General features: G+C 44.2%; 1 protein-coding gene across 3 annotated transcripts in view; it reads right to left on the reverse strand.

Annotated features, from left to right (window-relative positions):
• Positions 1 to 26,020, reverse strand: part of pde8b (phosphodiesterase 8B) — a 48,574-nt gene that overhangs the window by 11,749 nt on the left and 10,805 nt on the right. The window contains exons 1-11 of one of the 3 annotated variants that reach the window (XM_030353850.1): positions 20,551 to 21,735; positions 16,163 to 16,219; positions 10,843 to 11,033; positions 6,523 to 6,582; positions 6,239 to 6,296; positions 5,865 to 5,953; positions 5,514 to 5,592; positions 4,863 to 4,994; positions 4,660 to 4,748; positions 1,260 to 1,314; positions 1 to 47 (exon numbers count right to left, since the gene is read on the reverse strand). The exon at positions 1 to 47 is cut by the window's left edge and continues 5 nt beyond it. In XM_030353850.1, coding sequence (XP_030209710.1) covers positions 1 to 47; positions 1,260 to 1,314; positions 4,660 to 4,748; positions 4,863 to 4,994; positions 5,514 to 5,592; positions 5,865 to 5,953; positions 6,239 to 6,296; positions 6,523 to 6,582; positions 10,843 to 11,033; positions 16,163 to 16,219; positions 20,551 to 20,838 — 1,145 coding nt within the window. In that variant the 5' untranslated portion in view covers positions 20,839 to 21,735. Of the gene's footprint in view, positions 48 to 1,259; positions 1,315 to 4,659; positions 4,749 to 4,862; positions 4,995 to 5,513; positions 5,593 to 5,864; positions 5,954 to 6,238; positions 6,297 to 6,522; positions 6,583 to 10,842; positions 11,034 to 16,162; positions 16,220 to 16,303; positions 16,611 to 20,550; positions 21,736 to 26,020 lie in introns of those variants that run through there. The other 2 variants (XM_030353852.1, XM_030353851.1) reach the window with 2 other exon arrangements.

Consider the following 26,020-nt stretch of genomic DNA (forward strand, 5'->3'; position numbering starts at 1 on the left):
TGAAGAGGGCCTTCACAGCCCCGCTCGTCCCGCTGAGACTTGCAGGCCTGACGCAGGGAGCAGAGGGAGAGAGGAGAGAGGGGCATCAATTGGGGCCCTGCTTCTCCCCAAGGAGTAGGATGGTGGGGTAGTGAGGATGGGAGGATTCAACAACACCACACACAACTTGTATTTACAGGTGTAAGCATACACGTGTGTGTGGTGAGTGAGTGAGTTTGTGAGAGAGGGTGTTAGTAAGTGATAGTGTAAACATTTATAATAACAAAATAGAATGTAATATCAATAACAATTCAATTCACATAAAATAATATCTCAATATAGGCAGTATAGTAAACTCATGTTAAGTGCATAGAAATGGGCTTGTGGGGGAGAAGAATTCAATCAATCACTCAATAGCGCACAGTGACCGAGGCTTTATTTGGTGTAACAGAATGATGCACAGTACGATATCATCCACCCAATGGGTATCCATTACACAGAGGTCTTACTGAGTAAACATCCATCCAAACAGAGCAGAGGGACACGAATCAGAATTTCCAGCACACAGTTCAGTTAATTCTCCACGATTAGTCTTGTTTCTAAAATACACGTGGGTTGGCTCTTTTCGCGCTGGGTTTGTTTTCTATGAAGTGTGTGCGGTCTCCCGTGTGGTCGCACCATCGCATAAATAGGATTAGCTCAACTTAAACACGCCTCATGACACACGGATGCTAGCTTTAGCCCAGCCAATGCTAATGGACTTTTTCGGGCTGTGACGCACAAACGTGTTTAAAAATGAACTGGAGTTCATTCCTTTCGGTAAACCCAGGAATTATGGGAGATTATGGTGTCATTAAACGAAATAACAATGGCCCCGAAAGCTGTTGAAGGTTTCTGGTTTATATTCAAACAAACTCACGCAGAGTGTAAACCATGGTCTGCATTTAGGGTTCTGGATGGAAACAGTGGAGAATAGAAGGAGGCTATGCTAACACACTCTGGATAAATAGACGGTTGTGTCCTGAAGACGTCTCTCACTTCTCTGACCGCCTTAAAGATAAGAACACTCCACTTGGGGTTGGACATGTTCCATTAAAGTCCACTGCTTGAGCCAGCTCCTATTTATTAAGAGAAACCCCAACCATCGATGTGTTTGATCCACCTCAGTCTACACACCTTGGTACCCTTGGTTGGGCGTGCAGACTTACAGCACTGGTTCCATGTTAGTGGGGACAATCCAAATGGAGAACCATTCAAACAATACTCAGATATTAACTAACCTGCTTGTTGTTGTCACCATAGGCCTTCTTGATAGCCACAAAATGTCTTATCTTCCTGTAATCAAACAATACAATACATTTTCAGTGACTACAAAGTAACGTGTTAGAGAATCCAAGTTACTTTTTTGACGACAGGTTGTGGTGGTCCGATAGAGTCTATCTATTAAAGATAGACCTACAGTGGCCTACCACCCCTTCTCGACAATATGAAAGTAATGCAAGTAATAAGAAAGAGGTTTTCATTTTTGGCAACGCAGTTACCGAAGTTACTTTTAAAGTGTAATTCCGGCGTAAATTGAACCCAGGGTCATTGTTTTGGCATGAAAATCCATCAAATAAGCCCTCCAGATGCCTTTTTCATTGAAAACCGAGCATTAGTGTTTGCCCAATGTTTGGCGTCCATGTTATTGGCTTGGGGCGTTGAGTTTCGCTTCCAAATCTGAATGTTTGAACCACTAATATTGTTAAAAATAGCACCAAACCTCTGCAGTAGCATGCCGAGGGTCCCTACACATAAAATGAAGCAAAAAAAACGTTGTTTGCAAACCCAGAGTTTATTTAAAAAGACAGTTTAACAAGCATTACCGGTAGGTCCGTGTTTACAGGAAGTCCACACAAGTTGGTTGCCGAATGCGCCGGAGGTCAGTTCAAGGAGGAAAGTTTTGGAATTTATAATTTATATAATTTATATTTCTAAATAATATATAGCAAGTGTTGACACGTAAATTAAAGGACTTGCATATGTTACAGTTACAAAATATTTGTTTGCTACAATCAAGCATGGGACGTTGTTGACATAAGACGCACTGCGCACGTGATTAACGCATAGATTGAAGGACAGCTCAAGCACCGGAGAAGATGACCCATCTACAGTTTGAAGTCAAGACGGAGATATGGTTCGTGTTTGTGTTTTCCCCGGCTGTGGGAAACAAATGAAAAGTTACACCCCAGAAACTTTCCATAACATAATATTGGTACAATAACATACAACAAACAATAAAACAAACGTCGCAAGAAGAAGTCCAATGCATTGGCTAAAGCCAGGAGTTTGTATTGCCATTGTAGTGCAGCATTGCCCCCCAATACTACTAAAGCAATTGGTGAACCAAAAGGTAATCTATCGATTGAAGCTCCTCAAGGTGTCAAAAAAAGGGGGCTGAATGGTTCTGAGAGTTGAATGAAGTAGCCTACATGTTGACCCAATTGGTAACAGCAGAGCAAGATCCGTTTATGTTGCTAAAAGACAAATGCTGCATACTAAGCTTTCAGCATTTTACAGTTCCGATTTTCCATCATCAGATACAAGATTGTTTGTTGTATGTTATTTACCGTTAATACACAAATATATGACCACATATGACCACAATTGTTAAATGTTCGGATGACTCTTTATTCTACAAGGTTTACACAGAAAATTATTGACGCGGTCCGAAAATTACCACCACAACTCCTTATACACAATTAATCGAGGTTAGCCCACCTGGACAACTCACAAGATCATCTTTCACTCTCTCGAATGAAGTTAGGGCTTCTAGGACTTATAACTTTGTTTCCTGACGCATCCTCCCCCACACCAATTGTGAACAATCATATATAACACGACAAATAAGCAAACCACTTTATCTCAGGTCTATCCGTAGCCATTTGCTGCACTCGTGGAATAGCATTCTTCTTCAATGACACTTTTTTTGGGTTCTTTGGGTCAGCAGCTCTTTTAGGAATGATGAAGTGGTCCTTATCGAAATGAGCACTGCTGACACGGTGATCCTTCTGCATCAGCATCTCGATTGGCGTCTCAATGTCCATATTCAAAACAATAAGCCACTGGTCTACCAGAGATCGGTCATTGTATTTTTAACATTATTAGTGGTTAAAAAATGCAGATTTGGAAGCGAAACTCAATGCCCCAAGCCAATAACATGGACGCCAAACATTGCGCCATGCAAACTCTAATGCTCGATTTTCAATGGAAAAGGTATCTGGAGGGCTTATTTGATGGGTTTTCATGCCAAAACAAAGATCCTGGGTTCAATTTTCAACGGAAATACACTTTAAAGGTCCCATGGCATGAAAATGTCACTTTTGGAGGTTTTCTAACGTTAATATGAGTTCCCCTAGCCTGCCTATGGTCCCCCAGTAGCTAGAAATAGCGTTAGGTGTAAAACAAACAATAGGTTTCCTGCTCTGCCTTTGAAAAATCAAAGCTCAGACGCGCAGATTTGGAATTTTCCCCGTGTGTCGTCATACAGAGATTTGTTATCTCCCCTTTCTCTGCTTTGCCCGCCCAGAGAATTTGGCCCGCCAATGAGACAATGAGCTACGACCGTTTAAGCGGCACATGTGTGTTCCGTTCTGCTGTTAGTGTTATGGCGCATAACACGCAACATAAGGTAAGGTTTGCGTAAAGCTCCCATTTGGTGAAAAGACTAGACTGCGTCGGGTTCTCTGACGTCTCTGGTACTTCCACAACGAGACTTGTAGTGGGGGTTATATTGGCCATGGTTGAGAAGGAATTGGGGGGAAAGGAACTTTGGCTTTGACTAGCTGAGGTCAAGATTAAACCGCGACATGCAGGAGAAAGGGATTGTTGCCCGGGATTGTCTCACACCTGAGCCTCGTTGCCGGGCGGCAGCGGGGCACCGGCAGCGGGGCTCCGGTAGAAGACAATCCCGAGCAACAATCGCAAGCAACAATCCCTTTCTCCTCCATATCACTGTTCAATCTGGACTTCAGCTAGTCAAAGCCAAAAGTTCCTTTACCCCAATTCCTTCCCAAACATGGCCGAGCTAACCCCCACTACGAGTCTCGTTGTGGAAGTAACGGGAGTCCGCAAATGGCAACAATCCCTTTCCCCTGCTCCATGTCGCCGTTCAGTCTGTGCTTTAGATTGTCGTGGAAGTGGAAGAACCAGAGACGTCGGAGAAGCCAACGCAGTCTTTTGAGATTCATAGTATCATCCGGAGGCGCACACAGCTTTTTTACAGGAAGGCCAAAAGCTGTGTGCGCCTCCGGATGATATTATGAATCTGAGCCATTGCGATACATCCAATGTAAACACTAGCGCATGGTACCGTGGCCGCAAGCAGGGCCACACATCCACCCTCCACCTTGAACCGCCTCTAAAAAACGTGGAAAGCTCATTGTGGGACTGGCTCATAGTGGCTGTAATGGCAGATACTGTATTAAGGGCCCACTAACACCTGTATATAAGCATCCATAAAGTAGCATGCCATGGGACCTTTGATGGCAGTAATCTTGTATAGTAACAAGTTACTTAATAAGGTTAGTTATCATGTAATGTAACAAGTTACTTTTAATGGCAGTAATCCTGTAATTTAACCAGTTACTTTTAAAGGTAACCACCAACACTGGTAACGGACCAATAGGAAGGCAGCCTCACCCTCCTTGGCCGGTGACCGGTGTGATCTTCACGTGTTGCTTCATACTGTCTCCGGTCTTCCTCTGTGCGTAGTAGACGCCCTGCCATTCCTCCAAAGACAAAACACCAACAAACAATCAAACCACTGCAAACCTTCCTGCCACCTGGAGACACCGTGATCCCAACGTTTGAACGAGCTGATAGGAGAAGCAGAAGCCCCAGACCTTCCCTTTGTTGATGCAGTTGTTGATGGTGTCCAAGAGTTCCGCCCGGTTCTTGTCGCTCTTGGGCAGCTCTTTCCCCACCAGCTCCCCCTGCTGGTAGCCCATCAGGCGCTCCAACGCCGGGTTCACATACTGAGGGAGATAAGACCAGTATGAAGGCTGTTTAGGTCGGGAAGGGGGAGAGTCGCTATGCTACTTGGAGGCAAGGATTACTGGAGGAGTAGTACCTTTTCTAGTAACATATAGCCTGTTAAACCTTTTCAGACTTGAACTGTGATGAAGGGACACCAAACCCAAAACAAGTCTAAATATGGACTCATAGTGTTCCCCCCTTTCTATGGGAAAAACTCAAGTTGGGATTGGTCATTTAAGGTTACCATGTTAACGTCAATCAAACATTCTTGCTGAACCCCAACCCGCAGTCTGATTGTCGCGAGCAGAGACAGCGATGGCCCAAACAGGAATGTAGCTCCGCCCCTTAATTAAAACATGTCTACCAGACGTGTGACAGAGGAATGCATTCAGATAGTCGACAGACACTGGTTCAAACGTTGGATTTCAGGCTGAACTAATCATAAACACCTATTGTAATTCGATCCCAGTACTCCCAAGTGTTTTGTGTTTGCGCTGGGGCGATAGGGCGCTCCTAACCTGTATGATGTGGTCCTCGCTGCTGATCTCCACCGCCTCGCCACACTGCTCAAGCGCTGTGAACGCCGAGTTACAGGCCCTGCCGACGACCACATGGAAAAGCTTTTTTTTGTATGCATTTTTATGCTTTATGATAGAGTGAGATAGACAGGAATGTATGGGAGAGAGAGGGGAGGACATGCAACTAAGGACCACGGGCAGGAATCGAACCCGGTTTTGCTGCAGTAAGGACTGGGCCTAATTGGTCGGCGCTCTACCCAGTGAGCCACCGGGGGCACCCCCTAAACCTTTGTTGATCCCTGCCTCGAGGTGCTGACCCCAGCGGGCACGGTCCGCGGTCGCGCTGCGTACCTGAGTTTGAAGTGGCAGCGCACCTCGCCGTGCTGCATCTGGAGCAGCTCATTGTAGCACCTTGCCACGCTGCTGCTCTCCACGAAGCGCTAGGAGGACAACACACCGCGGCCACACGGCTTGAAAATTGCTTCGGTAAAACATTCTCTCATTACACACAGACATATAACGTACAGATGTAAGTCACCGTATAGGGCAAGCTAGGAAAGCTAATAACGAAGCTAAAAAGCTAATAACAAAGCTAAGAAGATAATACAAAAGCTAATCAGCCTTTGGGTGTGTCAAAAGAAAGTTTGGTCCAGCAGTGTGCAGAGGTTGGCGGTTGCAATGCGATTGATGGTCAAGAGGACTATCGTTTAATTTAGTGGACATACTCTGCTGAACCCTGCACAGAGGAGCGGTAAGACAGAGGGTTCCTCTTGGTCTGGGGGACTAAACAACACAAAACAAACACACAGGTTAGACAACACATCAGCATCATGTGGATATGGATATGTGTATCCATAGTCATGAGTAACACGCTGACTTAATATCATTCCCCAAATATATGGGCATAGAGCATAGAGCCTCTTCAAGTATTCATGAATCACAACAGTCACAACCTGGTTAATAAGGTTGTGTATTCTATAGTGTTATTAAGTAGTTAAAGCACACCTACTTCTGGGGCACCACAGCTACTATGACCGTGTTTTCTGAAGGCTTAGTGGCACGGATTAACCTGAAGGGCAGAACAGGGAAAGATCCGTAAGAACAGGTGGAAACTTAAGGTTTCCATCGTTTTATTTTTTTTGCATTGGGGAAAAACTGATGAACCGAAATGATGAGCAGTTACAATTGTTTTGCATTCTTTTGGGTTGTGGATAAATGAATAATTCCTATTTTAGAGATTTCTCAACCTCTCAAGAACGCCCATCATTAAACGACAGGCCTGAAGAGCGTTTACAGAAAAAATGGAGAGATGGGGGGAGAGGATGTTGAATGGGTGAGAGGATGAACATGAAGATTGCCACACAGCATCGCTGAGGGAGGAGATCATTGCCCTTGAGAGGACAATGGTAAAGTCACTGGAAAATACAGTTGGTATGACAGGGTCACAGAGCATTTCCTTGAAAAGGAACGGAGAGCAGAATTTATTTGCATATAAATAAATTGACAATTTATATGATGTAGGCCGAAAATGAGCTTCCCCTCTTTGAAAGACCAGCAGCCGCCACTGGTCTGAAGGCATAGCACTCGGGTGTATTTAACATTTGTGATATAGTAACCTGTCATTACGTTCAATCAATCCCTCTGTAAAAACAAAGGTAGAAATTTGAAGTAATTTATAAGGCTTTAGTTAATGACAGCGGTGGCCAAAGAACACACATTCTTTACTCAAGTAAAGGATTACCAAAATCATTTAGGCACAGGACACAACAAATTGGCCAAGCATGGTCCCTAGTGCGTCAAACCGTTAGATAAGGTTGTGGACCATGTGTTGCTGCTCTGATTTGCTCTGTCGTTTGCGGGTCCAGTCTCACTCACTTCGCTACTAGTTCTCTCCTAGACGCCATTCCTCTGCGAAGGCTCCCTCTCATCTCCGTCTTTTAAGTCATTTTCCTGTTAAGTCATTTAATGTCTGTTGTGTGTGAAATGCACTGAAGGATACCCCAAGGGACCGTCTTTTGTTTGCTTTATCGTCCGATTCAATCAGGGTGAAATCTGTCTTAATGTTAAAAAAGGCGCGCTATGATACAAAATAAAAGAGATATTAGTACTTCCCCTCACATATAATGGTGTTTTACCAACAAGTAAACATAGTATATGAGTTCCAGAAAACATGTTTTTGAAGCTGTTTGCTGGAAATAGCTTTTAGGAAAAGAAATCTAGCCTACCGCTATCCCCCTGTTTCAGTCCCTTCAGAATGCGCTGTTTCTGGTGTCTGTAACTTTAATGCAAATGAGCTGCTGCATATTGACCAATGAGCTGTCAGAGTGAACCACAGCATGGAGGAGAAGCATGAGGAGAAGTGATTTTTTCCGTTTGCGGATTCCCGGAGCTCTATATCTATATACTATTTTATAATATAATAAATATATAATACTATTATATAATATATAGGTATTTATATAATATCATATCTAATATCACGGCCAAAAGCTATGTGCGCCTCTGATGATATTATGAATGATAAAGACTGCGTCTGACGTCTCTGGTACTTCCACAACAAGTAAAGACTCGTAGTGGGGGTTATCTCGGCCATGGTTAAGAAGGCCTTTGGCTTTGACTGTCTGAAGTCCATATTGAACCGCGACATGGAGGTGAAAGGGATTGTACTCCCGGAGCTGAGCTGCCGGACTGCCACCGAAGCTCCCCCGCCGGAGCTGCCGGACTGCTGCCAGAGCTTCGGCAGCAGTTCGGCAACTCCGGCAGGGGGAGCTCGGTCGCAGTCCGGCAGCTCTGGCGGAGAAAGGGATTGTACCCCCGGAGCTGAGCTGCCGGGCTGCCACCAAGCTTCCCCTGCCGGAGCTGCCGGACTGCCGCCGAAGCTCCCCCGCCGGAGCTCCCCCGCCGGAGCTGCCGGACTGCCGCCGAAGCTCCGCCGGACTCCCTGCCAGGCAGTCACATGGCAAACTGATAAATTAGACATCTATTTTTGTATGGAATATCGATCCCAGCACGCTGGTCCACAAAATCTTAGCTATGCTCTGATTGGAGGGGGGTGGGAACGTGGGAGGTAATATTCTAATGTGCCCCCTTCCTACATAGGAGGGGGCGCCAAAACTCACTCGCTCATTTGGTACTGTAGGCGGGGTACTTTAAGAAATGCACATCTCACTCAAAAAATCATGTACAGACTTTTTTCAAAGTTTGTAGGTGTGTGGGAGCACCAGAGACCCAAATCCCAGGAAAAAGGGTTGTTTTCATAATATATCCCCTTTTATACTACATTAGCAAGCCTGTTTTGAAAATGAAAGTAGTAGAAAGTACAGACTTTTTTGTTAAAATGTAGGGAGTAAAAGTAAAATGTTGTCGAAAGTTGTATAACTACTCAAGTAAAGTACAGATATCTGAATACTCTGAACAAGGTTTTTGTACTTCGTTGCTTCCCACCCATGATTAATGATTAACTAATCATTAATAAAACATTAATCTTGTAACCCATTCTGTAAAGAGGAACTTATCATTGACCAAAAATGTAAATCCATTTGTACATGCTGAGTATTTGCTAAAGGACCCCTTTCTTTTTACCACTAAGCGTGGTGTTGATTAGCCATTACAAGCCAGGTCAAAATCGATCCTCTCGGGACATCGCAAGTGGGAGTATGCTACCAGACTTATGATTGACAGATCAGCCTACTAGTTACAGTCCACTAGGCTCAACACATCAGTCATCTACCAATGTATATTAATGTTTGTTAATGAGTTGTTAATCATTAACTAAAGACTTATAAATGACATGACAATGCCAAAGTGTTACCCCATCAATTAAATGATATTATTCTATATAATTAGAGTAGACAATACCTGAGATGTTACTTTCCCAGCATTTAATAGCAGTTATCAACATATCAATAAACACTTATTACACCAGATATTTATTCTGAACATGACTGTTCCTCTATGCATTGGCCAGCTGTTCCTGTAAACGCGGAAACAGCTGGCCAAGGAAGAACCCAAACTACTAGAAAGGAAATGACAACTCCTTAAGGGCAACCCAGAGCCAGCAGTATTTAAATCTGGCTCTGAGCTTCTCCTGCTGAGAGACTGAGGCCCTGTCCACACGGAGCAGATTTTTTGGTGATACTGCATAAGTCTTGTGCATTTGGGCAGACCATCCAGACGGATCCGGCGGATCCTGTGCCCGAAAATGCACTTTTCTGAAACCAGGTCCCGGGGTGGATTCAAATAAAAACAGACTTATGCGGTCTCGGGTTTGGATTCGTGTAAACGCCTGAAACGCAATTGATGACGTCATTGCCCTTCCCACCACCTGGGCGACGTTAGAGTTGCGTTGTGTTTGTAGCTTTAAATACAGCCCCATGGTAAATTTAATTACTAACTGTACATTAAAAAGTATTTCTGCTCAATCTAAAAGGTTTAACAACTGCTATTTCCTCCTCAACTGAATTTTTGTATACAGCGCGCAGGCTGGATAGCCACAGGCTTGATGCGCTCCCATTATTTGTGGAGAACCAGTGCCTTAAATATGTACTACAGCGTTTCGTCAAATCGATGCGTTTTTCGCAATGAGTCTGTATTTACAGAGATATTCCTGAAACGCATCAAAGAAAAACGGAGGGTAAAAGATTTTTTTCGCCCTTGTTACTTGTTCATCTCGGACTGTTTCTAAACAGCGCACAGGCTTTATGCGCATGCTCGCCTCATTCTCTTCTTTTTTTTGCTGGAGTTCTGTATCAGAAGCAGCGCCCCTAATGGGCCTGTAATGTGTACTACAGCGTTTCTACAGTTCGATGCAGTTTTGCAATGAATCCGTCTTTACGGAGATATTCCTGAACGGCATCAAAGGGAAACGGCTCGTTTTCGCCCTTATGGGCGGGGTCTGAGACTTAACTACAAATACTAAAAGCAATTGCATTGCATGAGAGTCTGAGGTGGCAGGAGGGGTGAGTGCAGAGGGCTTGGTTTGGGACTCAACACTTGTTAGATCCTCCAAGAACAGTTCCTTTACTTTACCACACAGTACCGTGAGGCAGAGCAGCCCAATCTTTGAGTTAAAGTCTTTGCTAAATAAATAGATAAAGGTTGAATAAGTCTACCATCGTGTCCAGTCTGAGAAGTGTTTCTCTCATTGGCCAACAGGTGGTGCTAACGGACAGCCACCAAAGCACCTTGGCAGAAAAAAAAAGATTGGTCGGTAATGAAAACTGCGACAGTAGAAACAGTACTGGAGTCAGATGAGAGTTGGTCCTCAGCTCTCACCGTGAAGGAGGAAGGAGGAGAGGTAAAGGAAGGAGGTAAAGAGGGAAGGACTTACTGGCAGACCACCTCCGCCTGGAAGTAGCGCGCGTGGCGCCCGTCCACCACCACCACCTCGTGGTGCTGGGCCAGGAAGCTCTCCAGCGCCGCCTCGGGGGTCCGGGCGATGGTGCAGCTGAAACCGGCCCGGTCGCAGGCCCACCAGAAGGCATCGCTCTGACTGTCCTCCTTGGCAAACACTAGCAGCACCTGGTGGAGGAGAGGTGTTCTTTAGTCCCACACTGGATTGACCGCATCTTACAGGGTTTATTAAGTTAATACTGCGTCATGAGAGAGATGCTTTCACTCAGAGGATCTACACAGGGAGGACATTAGGAGCAGGGAGGTAATAGGAGCAGGGAGGTCATTAGGAGGTCATTAGGAGCAGGGAGGTCACCAGGAGGTCATTAGGAGCAGGGAGGTCATTAGGAGGTCATTAGGAGCAGGGAGGTCATAGGAGCAGGGAGGTCATTAGGAGGTCATTAGGAGCAGGGAGGTCATTAGGAGGTCATAGGAGCAGGGAGGTCATAGGAGCAGGGAGGTCATAAGGAGGTCATAAGTAGGTCATAGGAGCAGGGCGGTCATAGCAGCCGGGAGGTCAAAAGGAGGTCATAATGAGCAGGGAGGTCATAGGAGCAGGGAGGTCATTAGGAGCAGGGAGGTCATATGGAGGTCATAAGGAGGTCATAGGAGCAGGGAGGTCATAGGAGCAGGGAGGTCATTAGGAGGTCATAATGAGCAGGGAGGTCATTAGGAGCAGGGAGGTCATTAGGAGGTCATAAGGAGCAGGGAGGTCATTAGGAGCTGGGAGGTCATATGGAGGTAATTAGGAGGTCATAAGTACCAGGGAGGTCAATAGGAGCAGGTCGGTCAATGGGAGGTCATTAGGAGGTCATTATTTATCACTATAGTGTTGTGAAAAACAGTTGATTGTACACCCTTTAACAAAATATCTACAGAGATAGAAAAAAGTAAAGATATATATAGTGTGAGAGAGAGGTAGAAGGAGAGAGGGAGAGATAGAGAGAGAAGTAGGGGGAGAGAGGTAGAGATGTAGAAATGTAGAGAATAGTGGTAGAGGTAGAGAGAGAGTGAGCGAGGAAGAGATGTTGAGAGAGAGTTGTAGGGAGAGAGAGGGAGAGAGAGAGAGAGCAGGTCTTTATTGGCGAGTGTATGTGAAAGGTCCACAGCTTTGATCTGGTGGCTGGACTGTGTAACTGTAGTACTGTTTTTTGTAACCATGGTGCTAGCTTGTGAAATTCCACACAAACAGAACCCACTCGACCCTGATGACGTCATGGCCCGCGGCGCTCTGACTCCCTATAAGACCGGACAGCCGTGATGCGGTGCGCCTTGGTTACACATCCACGGCTGGAATACTATACGGTAACTACGGCGTATTACGTGAAGAAACACCCAACAGCAGGTCAGAGTTAGTCAGCCGCCCACTGTCAACAATCAAGGGGGGACAGGATGTTTGATTGACATAAACTGGCAACCCAAAACTGCTGGTAACAATTTACTGCCACATGTCATGTGTTCAACCCACAGAGGGCAAACTGAGTTCATATTTATATCTAATCTGATTTGGACCAGGATCAATCCATAGCTATGTAACTTGTTACACCACTTTTCATCTAAATTAGCCTCCGAGTATCACAGACACCTACTGGAAGTTTCATTGATTATGAATGGAAAGCCGTCTATGAAATGTTTCTAAAAGTGAGGGCATCTCGTCCATCTTTATAGAGGTCAAAGGTTAATCCTTCCTGTTTGCGTTGCCCGGTTCAAACCATCTGAAGTTGTGAGAATAGCTTATAAATCAGATTCACAACATGGAGCAACATTCAGTGAACTATTTTTTCCATGTTAGGAACCAATAGTATAATAATTCATATTGATACACAGGTAATAGTTAGTCTAGTTGTATGTGTTTGTGTTTTAGGTTGAGCTAATAAGATCACTGAGGGGATATTTGGATACATAGGAAGAAGTCTCCTTCTGCAGCTGTGCGCGTCTGTGTGTGTGTGTGTGTGTGTGTGTGTGTGTGTGTGTGTGTGTGTGTGTGTGCGTGCGTGCGTGCGTGCGTGCGTGCGTGCGCGCGTGCGTGCGCGCGCGCGTGTGTGTGTGTGTGTGTGTGTGTGTGTGTGTGTGCATGCCTGTGTGCATATATTTGTGTGTGTGTTTAGTGGGGTCTTAAGGTCATGGATGCAGCAACAGGCGGGTGTGTTGCATGGTGGGCCGGGTATCGTCCAACTCAGTGGGACCATACTGTGATTTCCAACTGAAGACCGCACCAGTGTCATTGACCACCATATCACTGAGATTATTGAGCAGGTTTACAAGAAGCTGCACAGATGTTATAGAAGAGAGAGACTCAATGTGTCTGGTATAGGTCATTGATCCCACCCAAAGATCTATCATCACCGCTCAATGGCTTCATTACTGTCCGACAACAGACTGAACTCGTGGAGAGAGGGATTCCTGGTCAAAACGTCCCAGGCTGTGTTTGTCTGCGGTCTGACGATACAGATCAAGATGTTTTGTGGCTGAGGGAACAGAAGATTATGCATTTATACTCACGCCGACTGGTGCACATCTTGCCTGAGTAACAACGTTCAACTTTGAGTCAGACGTGAGGATGCAGGCTTATTGTTTTCCCCATGTCTCTATATATACATGGTATACATATATAGTGTATATGGCAGTCAAAAGTACCTTCTAAAGGTAATGGTGATGTTGTATGAAACATACACTCCATTACAGCTCATACTATAGTGCGGACGACTACTGGTCTAAAGGTGCGGCCACACCAGACGCGTATCTCGCGTACTTCGCGTATAAAATCGCCATTTTTTCCATAGGGAACCATTGGTTTACGTGCGTATTACGCGTTTCACGCGTTTCACGCGTATAAGCAACATTTTACGCGCGTAACGCGTATGAGGCGCGTATGAGGCGCGTATATTTACGCGCGTATAGCGCGTATATCGCGTACATTTCAAGAGTTCAAAAAATTGAACTATTTACGCTCATACGCATGACGATTAGCCGCGTTGCCCAATCAGCATTGAGCTTGACCCGACGTCACTGGCAGAGAGTAGTGAGCTTGGACAGAAGCATACGGCCGACATCTTTCTTTACTCTGTGTGGAAATAGTAACATAGTTACGCCATTAAATGCTTTTATGGAAACATTTCTAGCGAGAAATGTGCATTTTACTTTCATAATGTTCGCTCGGTGAATGTGAAGGATGTTTGGTTTGATAGTTATGACGAAGAGGGAACGCTCCGTTCACTTGCATGGACAGAGTCTCTGGTTACTAAGCAACCTCAACGTCTTGGCGGACTATATATCTGCTGATCAACACTACGAATGCTGGAAACACACCAGACACACCAAGTGAAGTTATTTAACCCGATTATTGTTATTTATATCCGAGATTATTTAATCTAACCCGATCTAAACTCTATCACCCAAACACGGCGGTGTTTGGGTTTCCTACCTCGGACTCCAGCGCAGCCACGGCCGACAACTTTCTTTATTCTGGGTGGAAATAGTAACATAGTTACGCCATTAAATGCGTTTATGGAAACATTTTTTGCGAGAAATGTGCATTTTACTTTCGTAATGTTCGCTCGGTGAATGTGAAGGATGTTTGGTTTGATAGTTATGACGAAGAGGGAACGCTCCGTTCACTTGCATGGACATGGACTCATCTAGGCGAGTTACGTAGGTGCGTATGGCGCGTATGGCGCATATGCGACCATTTTTGACACAAAATGGTCAAGCAACATTTTACGCGCGTATCTCGCGTAAAAATTACGCGAGATACGCGTCTGGTGTGGCCGCACCTTAAGACACTGGGTCTGATCCCTGCTGTCTGGCTGTGTGCATGAGCAAGATGCCCCTGCCTTTCAATAATGACCTGCAGCTGGATTCACTCCGAGTGTATTTAGATAGAGGCTTCTAGCTAGTAAGACACAGAAAACAAGAACCACACCAACCTGGTCCTTTCTATTTGTGAATAGTAGGACATCTGCAACGTTCATAAAAACATAAAAACAGCCTCATCGTGTAAACTTAAAGGTGAAGCATGTAACATGGACACGAGTGTCTAAAATGGGTACTGCAGTCAGTGATGGGCAGGTTACTTGGAAAGTGTAGTGAGCTACCAGTTACTCTGCATTCAATTAAGCTTCAGTACACAGAAGCTAACCCCCAGTGAATTGCTAGGCAACCAAAACATGGGCAAAGTAGTAACTTTACTTTATGGTTATTAAAGGCAATCTCAGTGACCAATATAGCTGCCCTTCAGACAGATACGCAGGTAAAAATGTCCAGTTCAATCGTTCACTACACAATTGATCAAACTCTAAGCTTAGATCTTAACTCGCACCACGTGCCAGAAGAAACCATGCCAGGCCTGATTGACAGGGGTTCACAGGATTCAGAAGATAGAGTTAAAATTTCCATCAGAAGTTTATCCAGTTCACCTGGAATCAAAAACTGTTCAGCTCACTCTGCTATCTTTCCTTCACCTCGGTTTGTCTGGTCTGTGTGTGCGTGCGTGCGTGCGTGCGTGCGTGCATATGTGTGACTATGGCCGTAGCATCAGCTCAATGATGTGTACGTGACGTCCCCGTCATACGGAAGTGCTTCTTTAAGCTCCTACCGACACAGAACACCTGACGTCAGGAAGACGTCAGGTGTTATGGTCCGTGTTTGGGGTCCTGACTCTTAGATTCATTTCAGACTGCAGCAGAAAGCTGCACGACTGCGCTGTTGATCAATAAAAGCGCTTAGCTACTGAAAAGCTATTTCATTCACAAAACAGCAATGTTACCAACTAGTACCACCACTGCTTGTCGAGACGCTACCGCCAAACACTGACCGCATCCAAACTCAATGTAGAGAAGGTTGTCTCCACCCGCCCCTCACCACACTGGAAGAGGCCACACTTTATTTTAAGATAAGTGCGATTTTGATGTTTGAAATTAAAAAAAGGGGGATCAGAGTGTCTGTGTTTGTTATAGATATAAAAACAAGGCTGTATTGAGAGGCGTTTGGTGTTGTTCTGTAAGTCAGTTCTCGACTTTTAGGATACAGTTCAGTTCTCATTCATCTGCCTCATCTCCTTTTTTGAGAAGTACTTCAATATTGTGTAATTCTTGTGCGGTTATGCAGATGTTTGTATGGGTTGTGAAAACATATTGTACCTCTCATTAAACAACACAATATTTGATAGGAAAAACCATTGAAATTTCAGCAGGTGAAACCAACAGAATATATTCAAAGATCACATGCTGAGGCCAGTATGGTAAACCAAGGGAGCTTACCTGGATCGGCCCTTGGATAAGTCTCATGGGCCCCACACATTGTTCTGTAGAGGAAACCTGAAAATAAACAAATGATATGAGTAAAACACTCCAACAATCCAGCACCAACACACACAAACACAATCCCACCTTGTTGCTTACCATTTTACCATTGACTTCCATGAGCATATTGACACACTGCCGCGGCCTTCACCGTGTCTCTGTCTGCCTGTTTTTGGGTACATTGTGGTTCGACCTCCTCCTGATAGCCAACAGCGTGGCACGTAGGTTTCCCCTCAAGGCTGCTGGACAGCCAAGCCCCCGTCGGTGTGCTATCAGCGTTTATAATCTCCTGGTTTCTACGGTTGCACATGCGTCTGGCCTGAGATATTCGATGGCGTCACACATTGAGAGAGACGCTATGTTGAGGGAGGACTTAAGCGGCAGACCCACAGCAAAGCTCCACCGCTGCTAATACCTCTGTAAGAGGGTTGCAGTGGTTCAAGGTTGCACCGCTAATACATAACGCTGTGTGTGTGTGTGTGTGTGTGTGTGTGTGTGTGTGTGTGTGTGTGTGTGTGCCTGGGTAGGAGAATGTGTTTGTGTTTGTACGTCGGGGGGGGGGGGGAGAATGTGAGTGTGTGTGTTTTTGAGCACAGTTCTTAGCCATGTGCGTCATTATGTCATGAAAAAACTTCTGATTCTCAGTTGAGGCAAACACACACACACACACACACAACCTCACCTACCCCCGTCTTTCTGTCTCAGTCTCGCTCTCTCTCTCTTGCAACACACACATCCAGACAGAGAGAGGCAGGCTGTATTTATATCACACACATAATGTTTCAACGAGTGTGGATGCCTTTCAAAACGGCTCTGCACTGTTCGGTTTTACTCTGTTTATTCTAGTCGATTAGTTGTTTAATGTTCGTCCATTTTGTATCGCTTAGGTATTCTCACTACATGTTAACATGTTCATGTTACGTAATTTTTCTAATGTTATGATTCCATTGTATTTTGCAACATGAATGCAAACTCAAAGATGAATTAACTTAAAATGCATTCATTAATAATCGTTAACGTTATGTGGATGATGCACTAATGACGGCCAGAGGATACTTTGGATTGTGTACAGTACCACTGTCCTTCTGTCTTTCTGTCCTTCTACTTTGCAGCACTATGAAGTACACTCACAAAACTGCTGGAGCGCACGAATCACCACAAAACACTGCGCACACACACACACACACACACACACACACACCATAGCAATGAATTAACTATCACTTATCTGTTACACAAATGTCCAGAAGATTAATTCACAAAAATAAATAACAGCGTTCCTTGCAAACCATGCGTTTATTTTACAAGAATGGAGAAACACACACTTGTGCCCTCAGAATCTTATGATAGGTGAAGAGATTAGGCTAGGCTTTCCTCCTCTTAAAAGGTTTTTGCATGGATGAAGGAATAGTTAATTTGCCCTTATCTTTGTTAACTTTACATTCGCTTAGACCAAACCAAACTCCCAAACCAACAAAAGACGGGACATGGTGACTGTAGGACATTCAAATGAATGGAACAGAAGAAGAGAGGAGTCCTGCAACGCACTCTGCTCCTCAGGGGAGGGAGAGGAGGAGGTACAGTACAGCGTGATACGGCCTACTCTGCTGGTCCAGCATGTGCTTGTCTTAACTGCTCTGAGGGTCAAAGATCAGAAATAAAGCGATGTATTGTCGTCATTGTATTATAATTTCACAATACACTTTGGTATTATGCTTGATTCAGAGAATAGTTGTTCATTCTCAATGCATACCCTTTTAATTCAAAATGATAATAAAAAAATATTGTTATAAACCATAATTTCTCTTACATTACTCCCACCTGCCTGCAGAATATGCGTAGTTAGAGTGTCACCACTTCCCTTTATCTCTATATAGAATAAATATAGAAATGGAGAATGCATTCCATAAACAGCCTTGGTCATGTTGTATGAAAATATATTATTCTACTTAAAATTATTTTGTGAGTGTTTCCATATATATCACTTATTTATTGTTTTCTTTAACATTTGCATAATCTTTAACATTTGCATAATTGCATTTACTGGTACTATCCCTGGGATTGTATCAGCTATTGAGCATGTGACTGTTTACTCCCCAGAGGGGTACACAACCCATGTATACAAACATGAACACACACTACACACACAAACACACACACACACACACACACACACACACACACACACACACACACACACACACACACACACACACACACACACACACACACACACACACACACACACACACACACACACACACACACACACACACAGGCGAGTTACAGCTGATTAGGAAGTAACCAAAAAGAAACTGAATAGCATCATTGATATCATTGGACCATTAAGACGTTTTTATAGATGTCCAGTTGTATTTTATTATTACAGTAATACAGGATGCACGATCTAACCACATGAGACACAACGGAACATTGTCATCACTTCAGAAACTCCCCTCAACTTTGTTTCGCTAAATTCACTAGCTCAATTCACTAATTTGTCCCTCAGAAATCATGTCAAGAAGAAACTGATGGTTTTAAGATGTTTTCTCTTTAAATCCATTACAGTTTTTTCCTATCGTTTTAGGCAATTTACCTAAACCATGTTCACATTCCCTAAACACTTCACACAGTGAGCATACCAGTAGACCATGTGAACCAAACTGTGGTTACTTGCCCCTATGCTAAGATACAAATGCTGGCAATGACGCCTTCTTCCAAATTTCATGGATACCTGCCCCAGTCAATGTTCACTACCGGCAAAACACTGTGGAACTACAGCATATTTTACCAATGTTTAGATACTCTGTTCAAAACAGTGAACTTTCTGTTCAAAACCTAACAGTAATTTAGATCACTGTAGATGGAAAGATGCTGCATTTGGACAGACAAATTAAGTTACATGTTTGAATAAGAAAAAATATTTAGTTTATAGTTTATTTATTTTATTTTACAGTAATTTAGATTTTTTTCCCCCTGTGCACCATAGTTCTTGGTGAATTGGCATGGAATTACTTTTTTTACGTAAAAGCAACACTACATACAATGACTTTGTAATGTATTTTCTGTTTTGTGTAACACTTGCACTGTGACAAAATCTCCAAAAAGTAAAGCACAGTGAAAAAAACTGTTGTGTTTGTGATTTGTTTCTGGATCATATATTACGTACTTACTGTATGTAATTTGCATTACAAAAACTGAAAATTGTTATTCTCAGTTTCTCATAAAACACTTATATTTACAATTACAGTACATTTACCACACTCAATTGTGACATCTTTTGTGGGAGGTAAACCGACATATGAACACTGTCAGCAGATACTTGGCTTGGATTGTCATTCTGTAATATTACAAACTTTATTACTGTAGTCCAAAGAAGTGTTTGTCTGTGTTTTTTCTCTTTTTTTCAATGCAACACTACAGGAAATCTATGCCAAACTGGAGGACACAGCAACATTTTATGTATGCAATTGGCAATGCTTCAAGATGTTAGTGTTTTTTAGGTCATAGTGTTCTGAGAGGAAACATGTGTTAAGTTATGGCAGCATTGTTTGTGGTGTGGTTGTTGTAGTGCATTTTGCACCAAAGGTTAACAGATATGCAGAGGTGTGTGTCTCTAAAGCCCACTGTGTTAAGTGATAGGGAAAAGTGACCACAGTATGGGTACATGACCGAAAACGATAGGAAAAAACTGTAACAATGACCAAATATTGTTATGTTCTGGTTTCTTAACAGGATAGCAGATGGAAAAACTATGGTGAATAGTTTTTTTCACCATAAAAAAAACTATTAAAAAAAAACTATAATCAATCAATTGATTATTGTATAAGCAATAATCAATCATTTATTGATGCACTTGCAAATGCCAAAAGTCATACTCCACCAGGTCGATATTGAATAAATATATGCTGTATTTTAATACGATACAGAGATAGATATAAAGAGACATATATACATAAATATAGATAGATATAAAGATATTGACAGATAGATGGATATAATGAGAGAGAGAGAGAGAGAGAGAGAGAGAGAGAGAGAGAGAGAGAGAGAGAGAGAGAGAGAGAGAGAGAGAGAGAGAGAGAGAGAGAGAGAGAGAGAGAGAGAGAGACAGAGAGAGAGAGACAGACGGACAGACGGACAGACGGACAGATTAAGAGGGCCGACTACTTAATTAATCTCTAAAGGTAAATTGAAGTAGTCTAATCTACCGGTGGACAAACGGCATTGATGGTGACAATAACTGAAAAAGATGTATCGGTGCCGTGTGCCTTAAGTTACTACGCACATGTCTGCATGTGTACACACACGTGTGTACTTCCAACTGTAGTAGACTCTACCGCACCAACCTTGACGCTGGAGCGGCTGGTCTGCGTCTCGGCCTCGATGCGGACGTGTCCGCCGCCGCTGCGCTCGTTCCCGCGATCCCGGTGCGAGTTATTCCTCGAGTGCCGACTCTGGTAGGTGATGACGGGATTGATGCTGTCCGCCGCGTCGGTCTTGATGAATAACCCGTGCAGCGTGGCCGCGGTGCCCTGGGAGATCGTGGTGGTCTGATGCGGCGAGTTGGATTCGTCCGAGTCTCGGCAGTAGATGACCCCGCTCTGAGAGACGTGGATACTAGGGGCGCACCCCATACCTTAAGGCGACCCCTGCCCTCCTGGTCAGATCCCCCTCCCCGCCCCTGCTAATAACACACGCGACCGCGCACCCGCCAACCACCTTGAAGATGATACCTTTCCCGGTTGAACGGCCGCTGTTTCCTCCCAGCATCGGTAGAGGTCGGGAAGCCCTCGCCCTCAGCCCGATGCTACAGCACCGCCACCCTGCTGCCGCGCTCCGTCATGGGACATGAGAGACAAGAGAGGCGGAACGTGCACAGGCCCACATAGCGGCACAGCTTTACATCAAACTGCTCATGGATCTCATTCTTTCTTAACCTATATTGCTATTGCATTTCCTAGAGCGGACTGGGGGAGGGGGTGTTGGTGGGGGTGTGGTGGAAGGGGGCGATCGCAATTCCCCGCCGCAACGGTAGGAGTCCGTAGGCTATATCAAATAAGACACGAACGTCGGCTACATGATCATCACACAGGCAGCTATTAGATGCGGTAAATGGGCTCAGAGAGCATCACTCTGTCGCTGCGCTGTTCCGCCGCCAATCTGTTCCCTCTCCTCCCGGTCCGTTCTCGCGGTAACGCTGAGCGCCCGACTCCTCATGCTTCTAGCGCGATCTCAACTGAGAGGTAGAAGGGTCGTGTTGTTTTGAACGGAGCAGCGTACCGAATGCTCGAATGCTGCAGGTTGTATTGTTTCTCTTGTTGGATAAAGGTCTATTTGGGAAGCGAAAACGAGGCCACGTTATTAGGCGTAGGAGATATGTCCCGACAAGACCGTATGCTCTGGGCTGAACCACATAGATTCCACCGGACCGTTCACCCTGTTGATACTGCGATAGAGACGCGCTCTTCTCTGCTCTCTCTCGGCTCTCTGGGCTCTCTGGGCTCTCTCTCTCTCTCTCTCTCTCTCTCTCTCTCTCTCTCTCTCTCTCTCTCTCTCTCTCTCTCTCTCTCTCTCTGTCTCTCTCTCTCTCTCTCTCTCTCTCTCTCTCTCTCTCTCTCTCTCTCTCTCTCTCTCTCTCTCTCCCCCCCCCCCCCCCCCCCCCCCCCCCCCCCCCCCCTCTCTCTCTCTCTCTCTCTCTCTCTCTCTCTCTCTCTCTCTCTCTCTCTCTCTCTCTCTCTCTCTCTCTCTCTCTCTCTTTTACTCTCTCATAAAGGATCGTTTTTCGTCTTTGATCCGACCCTTTGTGGAGGAATTGACTCAAATCAACGGCCAGAAAGCGCCTCCATCCTGAAGCTCCGACCATAGTTAAACCAGACCAGGCCAGAGCACACTATTATTATATCGGTATGCAAAAGGTGATGTAGGTAAGATTGAGAATCGGTGAAAACCTCTTCGTGCCAATGATATATATGATGATTTAAATCACTCTGCTTCACAGTGATTTATAATAACATTAACATTAATTCATTAGTTTAACAATGTCATCTAATAACTCCCAGAATCACACATGTCAACAAAGCAACTGTCAACAGACTTGACTGGGTGCAAAATAAATGTTAGCAAATAGATAAAGGTGGGCTACCTGATACAAAGTGGCTGACCTGTGGTCACTTGTAAAGCCACACAACGTAAAAGCTAGTTTGCAGGAACATGTTAAGGCCTATGTGTTGCTTGGCAACAGTCTCACACACCAGTTGCAGAACTATTTTTGCAAAAATGATTAAATAGCCTAAACAAGCAAATTATATAAATTCGTCTTATCTTAATACCAACCTGGTCTCACAGGAGTCCGTGAAATGACCACGGACGCTTAACTCAAAATCCGTGGAACCCTCATGGAAACACGCCATTTTCCGTGATATGGCCACGGATTTTGCTCCAATAGAAGTTAACGACACTCCTATTCCGTGGACCGTGGCACACAAGCAGATCCCCACGACCGAGTCGACCACGGGCGCTTGGAAATGAACCCCAGGGTTCATTTCCAACGAATTTGTGCAATTTGCTTGTTGGTAATAAATATTTCAACTGTTATCCATTGTATTTAATGTTGTTAGGTATCACAAAACGGAATGTAATATGAGAAAGTAGGTACTATTTTAGCGGTTTGCGATTGATTCTCATTTCCCCCAGAATGCATTGCATGACGTCACATTGGGGAGACACGGACCAATGCCGCATTGAGACCTTTGAGAGTAGAGACTATTAAGAGAGTGTTCAGCAGATTATACAGATGCATCGATAAATACATCGATATATATAGTTAGTATATGCTACACCTGAACCTCCGAAGATGGCGCAATTTGATTGGTTCGCTATCTCGGGATATTCTGCAATATCCCATGATTGAGATCTCAAACTCGAGATATCGTTTGTAACAAAAAATGTCCGCTAATAAAAACGAATAAACCGCTAATAAAAACAAATAAATCCCGGCAAAAAGTGTTATCTTGTTTATTTTTGGAGTGTTCACGTTTAGAATAATTGTTACTGTAATTACAGTAATAGCCTAGATAGATAGATAGATAGGCTAGTCAAGTCTTTATTAATGCCAAACGACACAAATCGTCTGGAATTCATTTAGGTGATTCGGCTCACACAGGAGCATACAAGACCACAAGGAACAAGGGAGACAACAAGTCTGACTGGAAATACACAAAATACATCACATTCAAACTAGACAAATGCGTTGTTAGACAGACAGACAGACAGACAGACAGACAGACAGACAGACAGACAGACAGACAGACAGACAGACAGACAGACAGACAGATAGATAGATAGATAGATAGATAAAAAGGTTATAGGCCTATGCTTTGCCATGCAGAGCCAGCCAGTCCTGGGTGCGTATGCAAATTATCCATGTGTGCCATACGTAATGTTGAGAAGTCATGCTAAAAATGGCAAGTGTAACCCTCATAAAATTAGGGCTACTAACCTCAGGAGTAGTTAAAGTTATTGCCTAAAGAGGGCGCACTATGCGTGCCGTTCAAAGGAACTCCCCACAAATTAGAAACCCCTTTTTCCTCCCACGATTTCCCATGAAACGTGTTGTAAGAAGTTCCTGGATTTCGGCATGAAATAACAGATAAAACACTCTAAATATTATCATCGTTTACATGCAATTATACTAATAAGATAAACTTCCAACTAGACGTCCAACTTGAGAGTGTCAACTGAAGTGATATCTGATACGGAAAACTCTGGTGAGTGAACACGAGTTGGCTAGTCACTAGCCTAGTAGAATCATAGTGAACTTGGGAGAGAACTAATACTGCTTATAAGTTGCTGTTTGAAAGATTACCTTTTCAAAAATTTGACAAATCTTGTCTGCCAATGCCGAACAGCATATTCTGCCATTGACTCATTTGGTGTTTGGTGGATTGGATGATTGAGGTTTGAAGAAACAAGACACATCGGCAATTTAACAATTTATTAATTTCACAAACAGGAGCCTCAGTAGCGTGTGGAAGAACCATACACAGCCACAACAGCCTGGCACCCAGTGGCGGTTCCTAAGAGGAGGCAACGGAGGCAACGCCTCCTCGTGATTTTCCAATTTTTTTTTGCCTTTGAGAATAAAAAATAACCAATCACCATTCAGTTTTACTGTTGCGAGGTAAATCATCTATACCATTTTAAGCATAGGGAGGGAGGCCAGCCTCATCTACTCCTTGCAACCAATCACAAATCTGCATTTTTTTAAAGAATGTTCTGAGCAAATTAGCGTTCTTTCTAGTCAGTGGCCGTGGCTAACAAAGATAACATTCACATCTACATTTAGGGAATTTAGCAGACGCTTTTATCCAAAGCAACTTTTATCGACTAACAACGATATCAACATGGAGGAGAATATAATTCAATATCTACAAGAACACAATTTTCGAGGCTACAGTTTGAGTATCAGCTGAAGATAAAAGAGAATGGAAGACCAACATCGAAACTGAACTTGATCCAGACCACAAAAGCAGGTGGCTCAGGAAGCTTCAAGGAGGAGAACTACGCTCGGACGGAATGGCTAGCTGGCTCTGATCTGAAATTATTCTGCTGGCCTTGTATTCTGTTTGATGAATCACCTACACCTAACCCATGGATTAGCAGTGGATTTGATGACTTAAAGAACTTGCAAAGAGCCATGGAGAGACATGGCAAGTCCAAGAGCCACATTAATTCCAACTTAAAGTTGAAACTGTTGGGACGTGTGCGGATTGATGAAGCCCTCAGCCAGGCAGCTAGCATCGCTACCCAGCGCCACAATGAACTTTTGAGAAGAAATCGGGAGATAGGCCTACGTAAAATGATTATTGCATTGGTATATCAGCACTCAGTTTTGGTTTTCTAACGAAATAAACGAGTCACACATTCGTGTGCCAAACGTGAGGAATTGTCTCTTTCCATTTAATGCAATTTCCACAATATTATATTTATGTGATTGGAAGATACGTGTTGTTGACCCTGTACACTAGCTGCCATGCATTACATTTAAGCAGCACGCACCATGAATGAACTTAACTTTATGGAGTTGAACTTTGTCTGCACGTTTGATTAAAAGTTTAGAAGCATTGCACTCTGCTGACACACTGTTAAGTATCTAGTTTATTTTAGTTATTATCCTCTCACCTCCAAACGACGCGTCCCGCGAGTATATTTTTTTTAAAGTGGTGTTGGCCTACGCTTTAGAAAAGACATGCATATGCGGGTGCACTGCGCGCGTTCATGAATGCGCGTTCATGTTTGCCTCCCTGTTGAGCTCGGCCAGGAACAGCTGCTGGCACCTCCTCCTCATGCCAGTCACCAGCCTGGTCACACACTGCTGTGGGATGGCATCCCATTCTTCACCAGCATTTGTCGCAGGTCAGCCAACGTGGTTGTGTTGGTCACTCTGGCACAAACAGCATGCCCAAGCTGATCGAACAAGTGTTCAATTGGGTTTAGGTCAGGACTGCTAGCAGGCCATTCCATCCTCTCCACTCCAACATTCTGGAGGTAGTCTCTGATAAATCCGCCCTGTAGGGGCGAGCGTTGTCATCTTGGAGGATAGAGTTCGGTCCCAGACTGTGGAGATATGGGATTGCCACTGGTTGCAGAATCTCATCTCTATATCTCCCTGCATTGAGATTGCCTCCAATGATGTCAAGCCTCGTTTTTCCAGTGAGGGAGATGCCGACCCACACCATCACACTGCCTCCACCAAAATATGTTATTCAATTGGTGCAGCAATCAGCATAGCGTTCTCTGCGTCTTCTCCACACTTTG

This window comes from Gadus morhua, chromosome 4, assembly GCF_902167405.1.
Source record: "Gadus morhua chromosome 4, gadMor3.0, whole genome shotgun sequence".
Taxonomy (NCBI): domain Eukaryota; kingdom Metazoa; phylum Chordata; class Actinopteri; order Gadiformes; family Gadidae; genus Gadus; species Gadus morhua.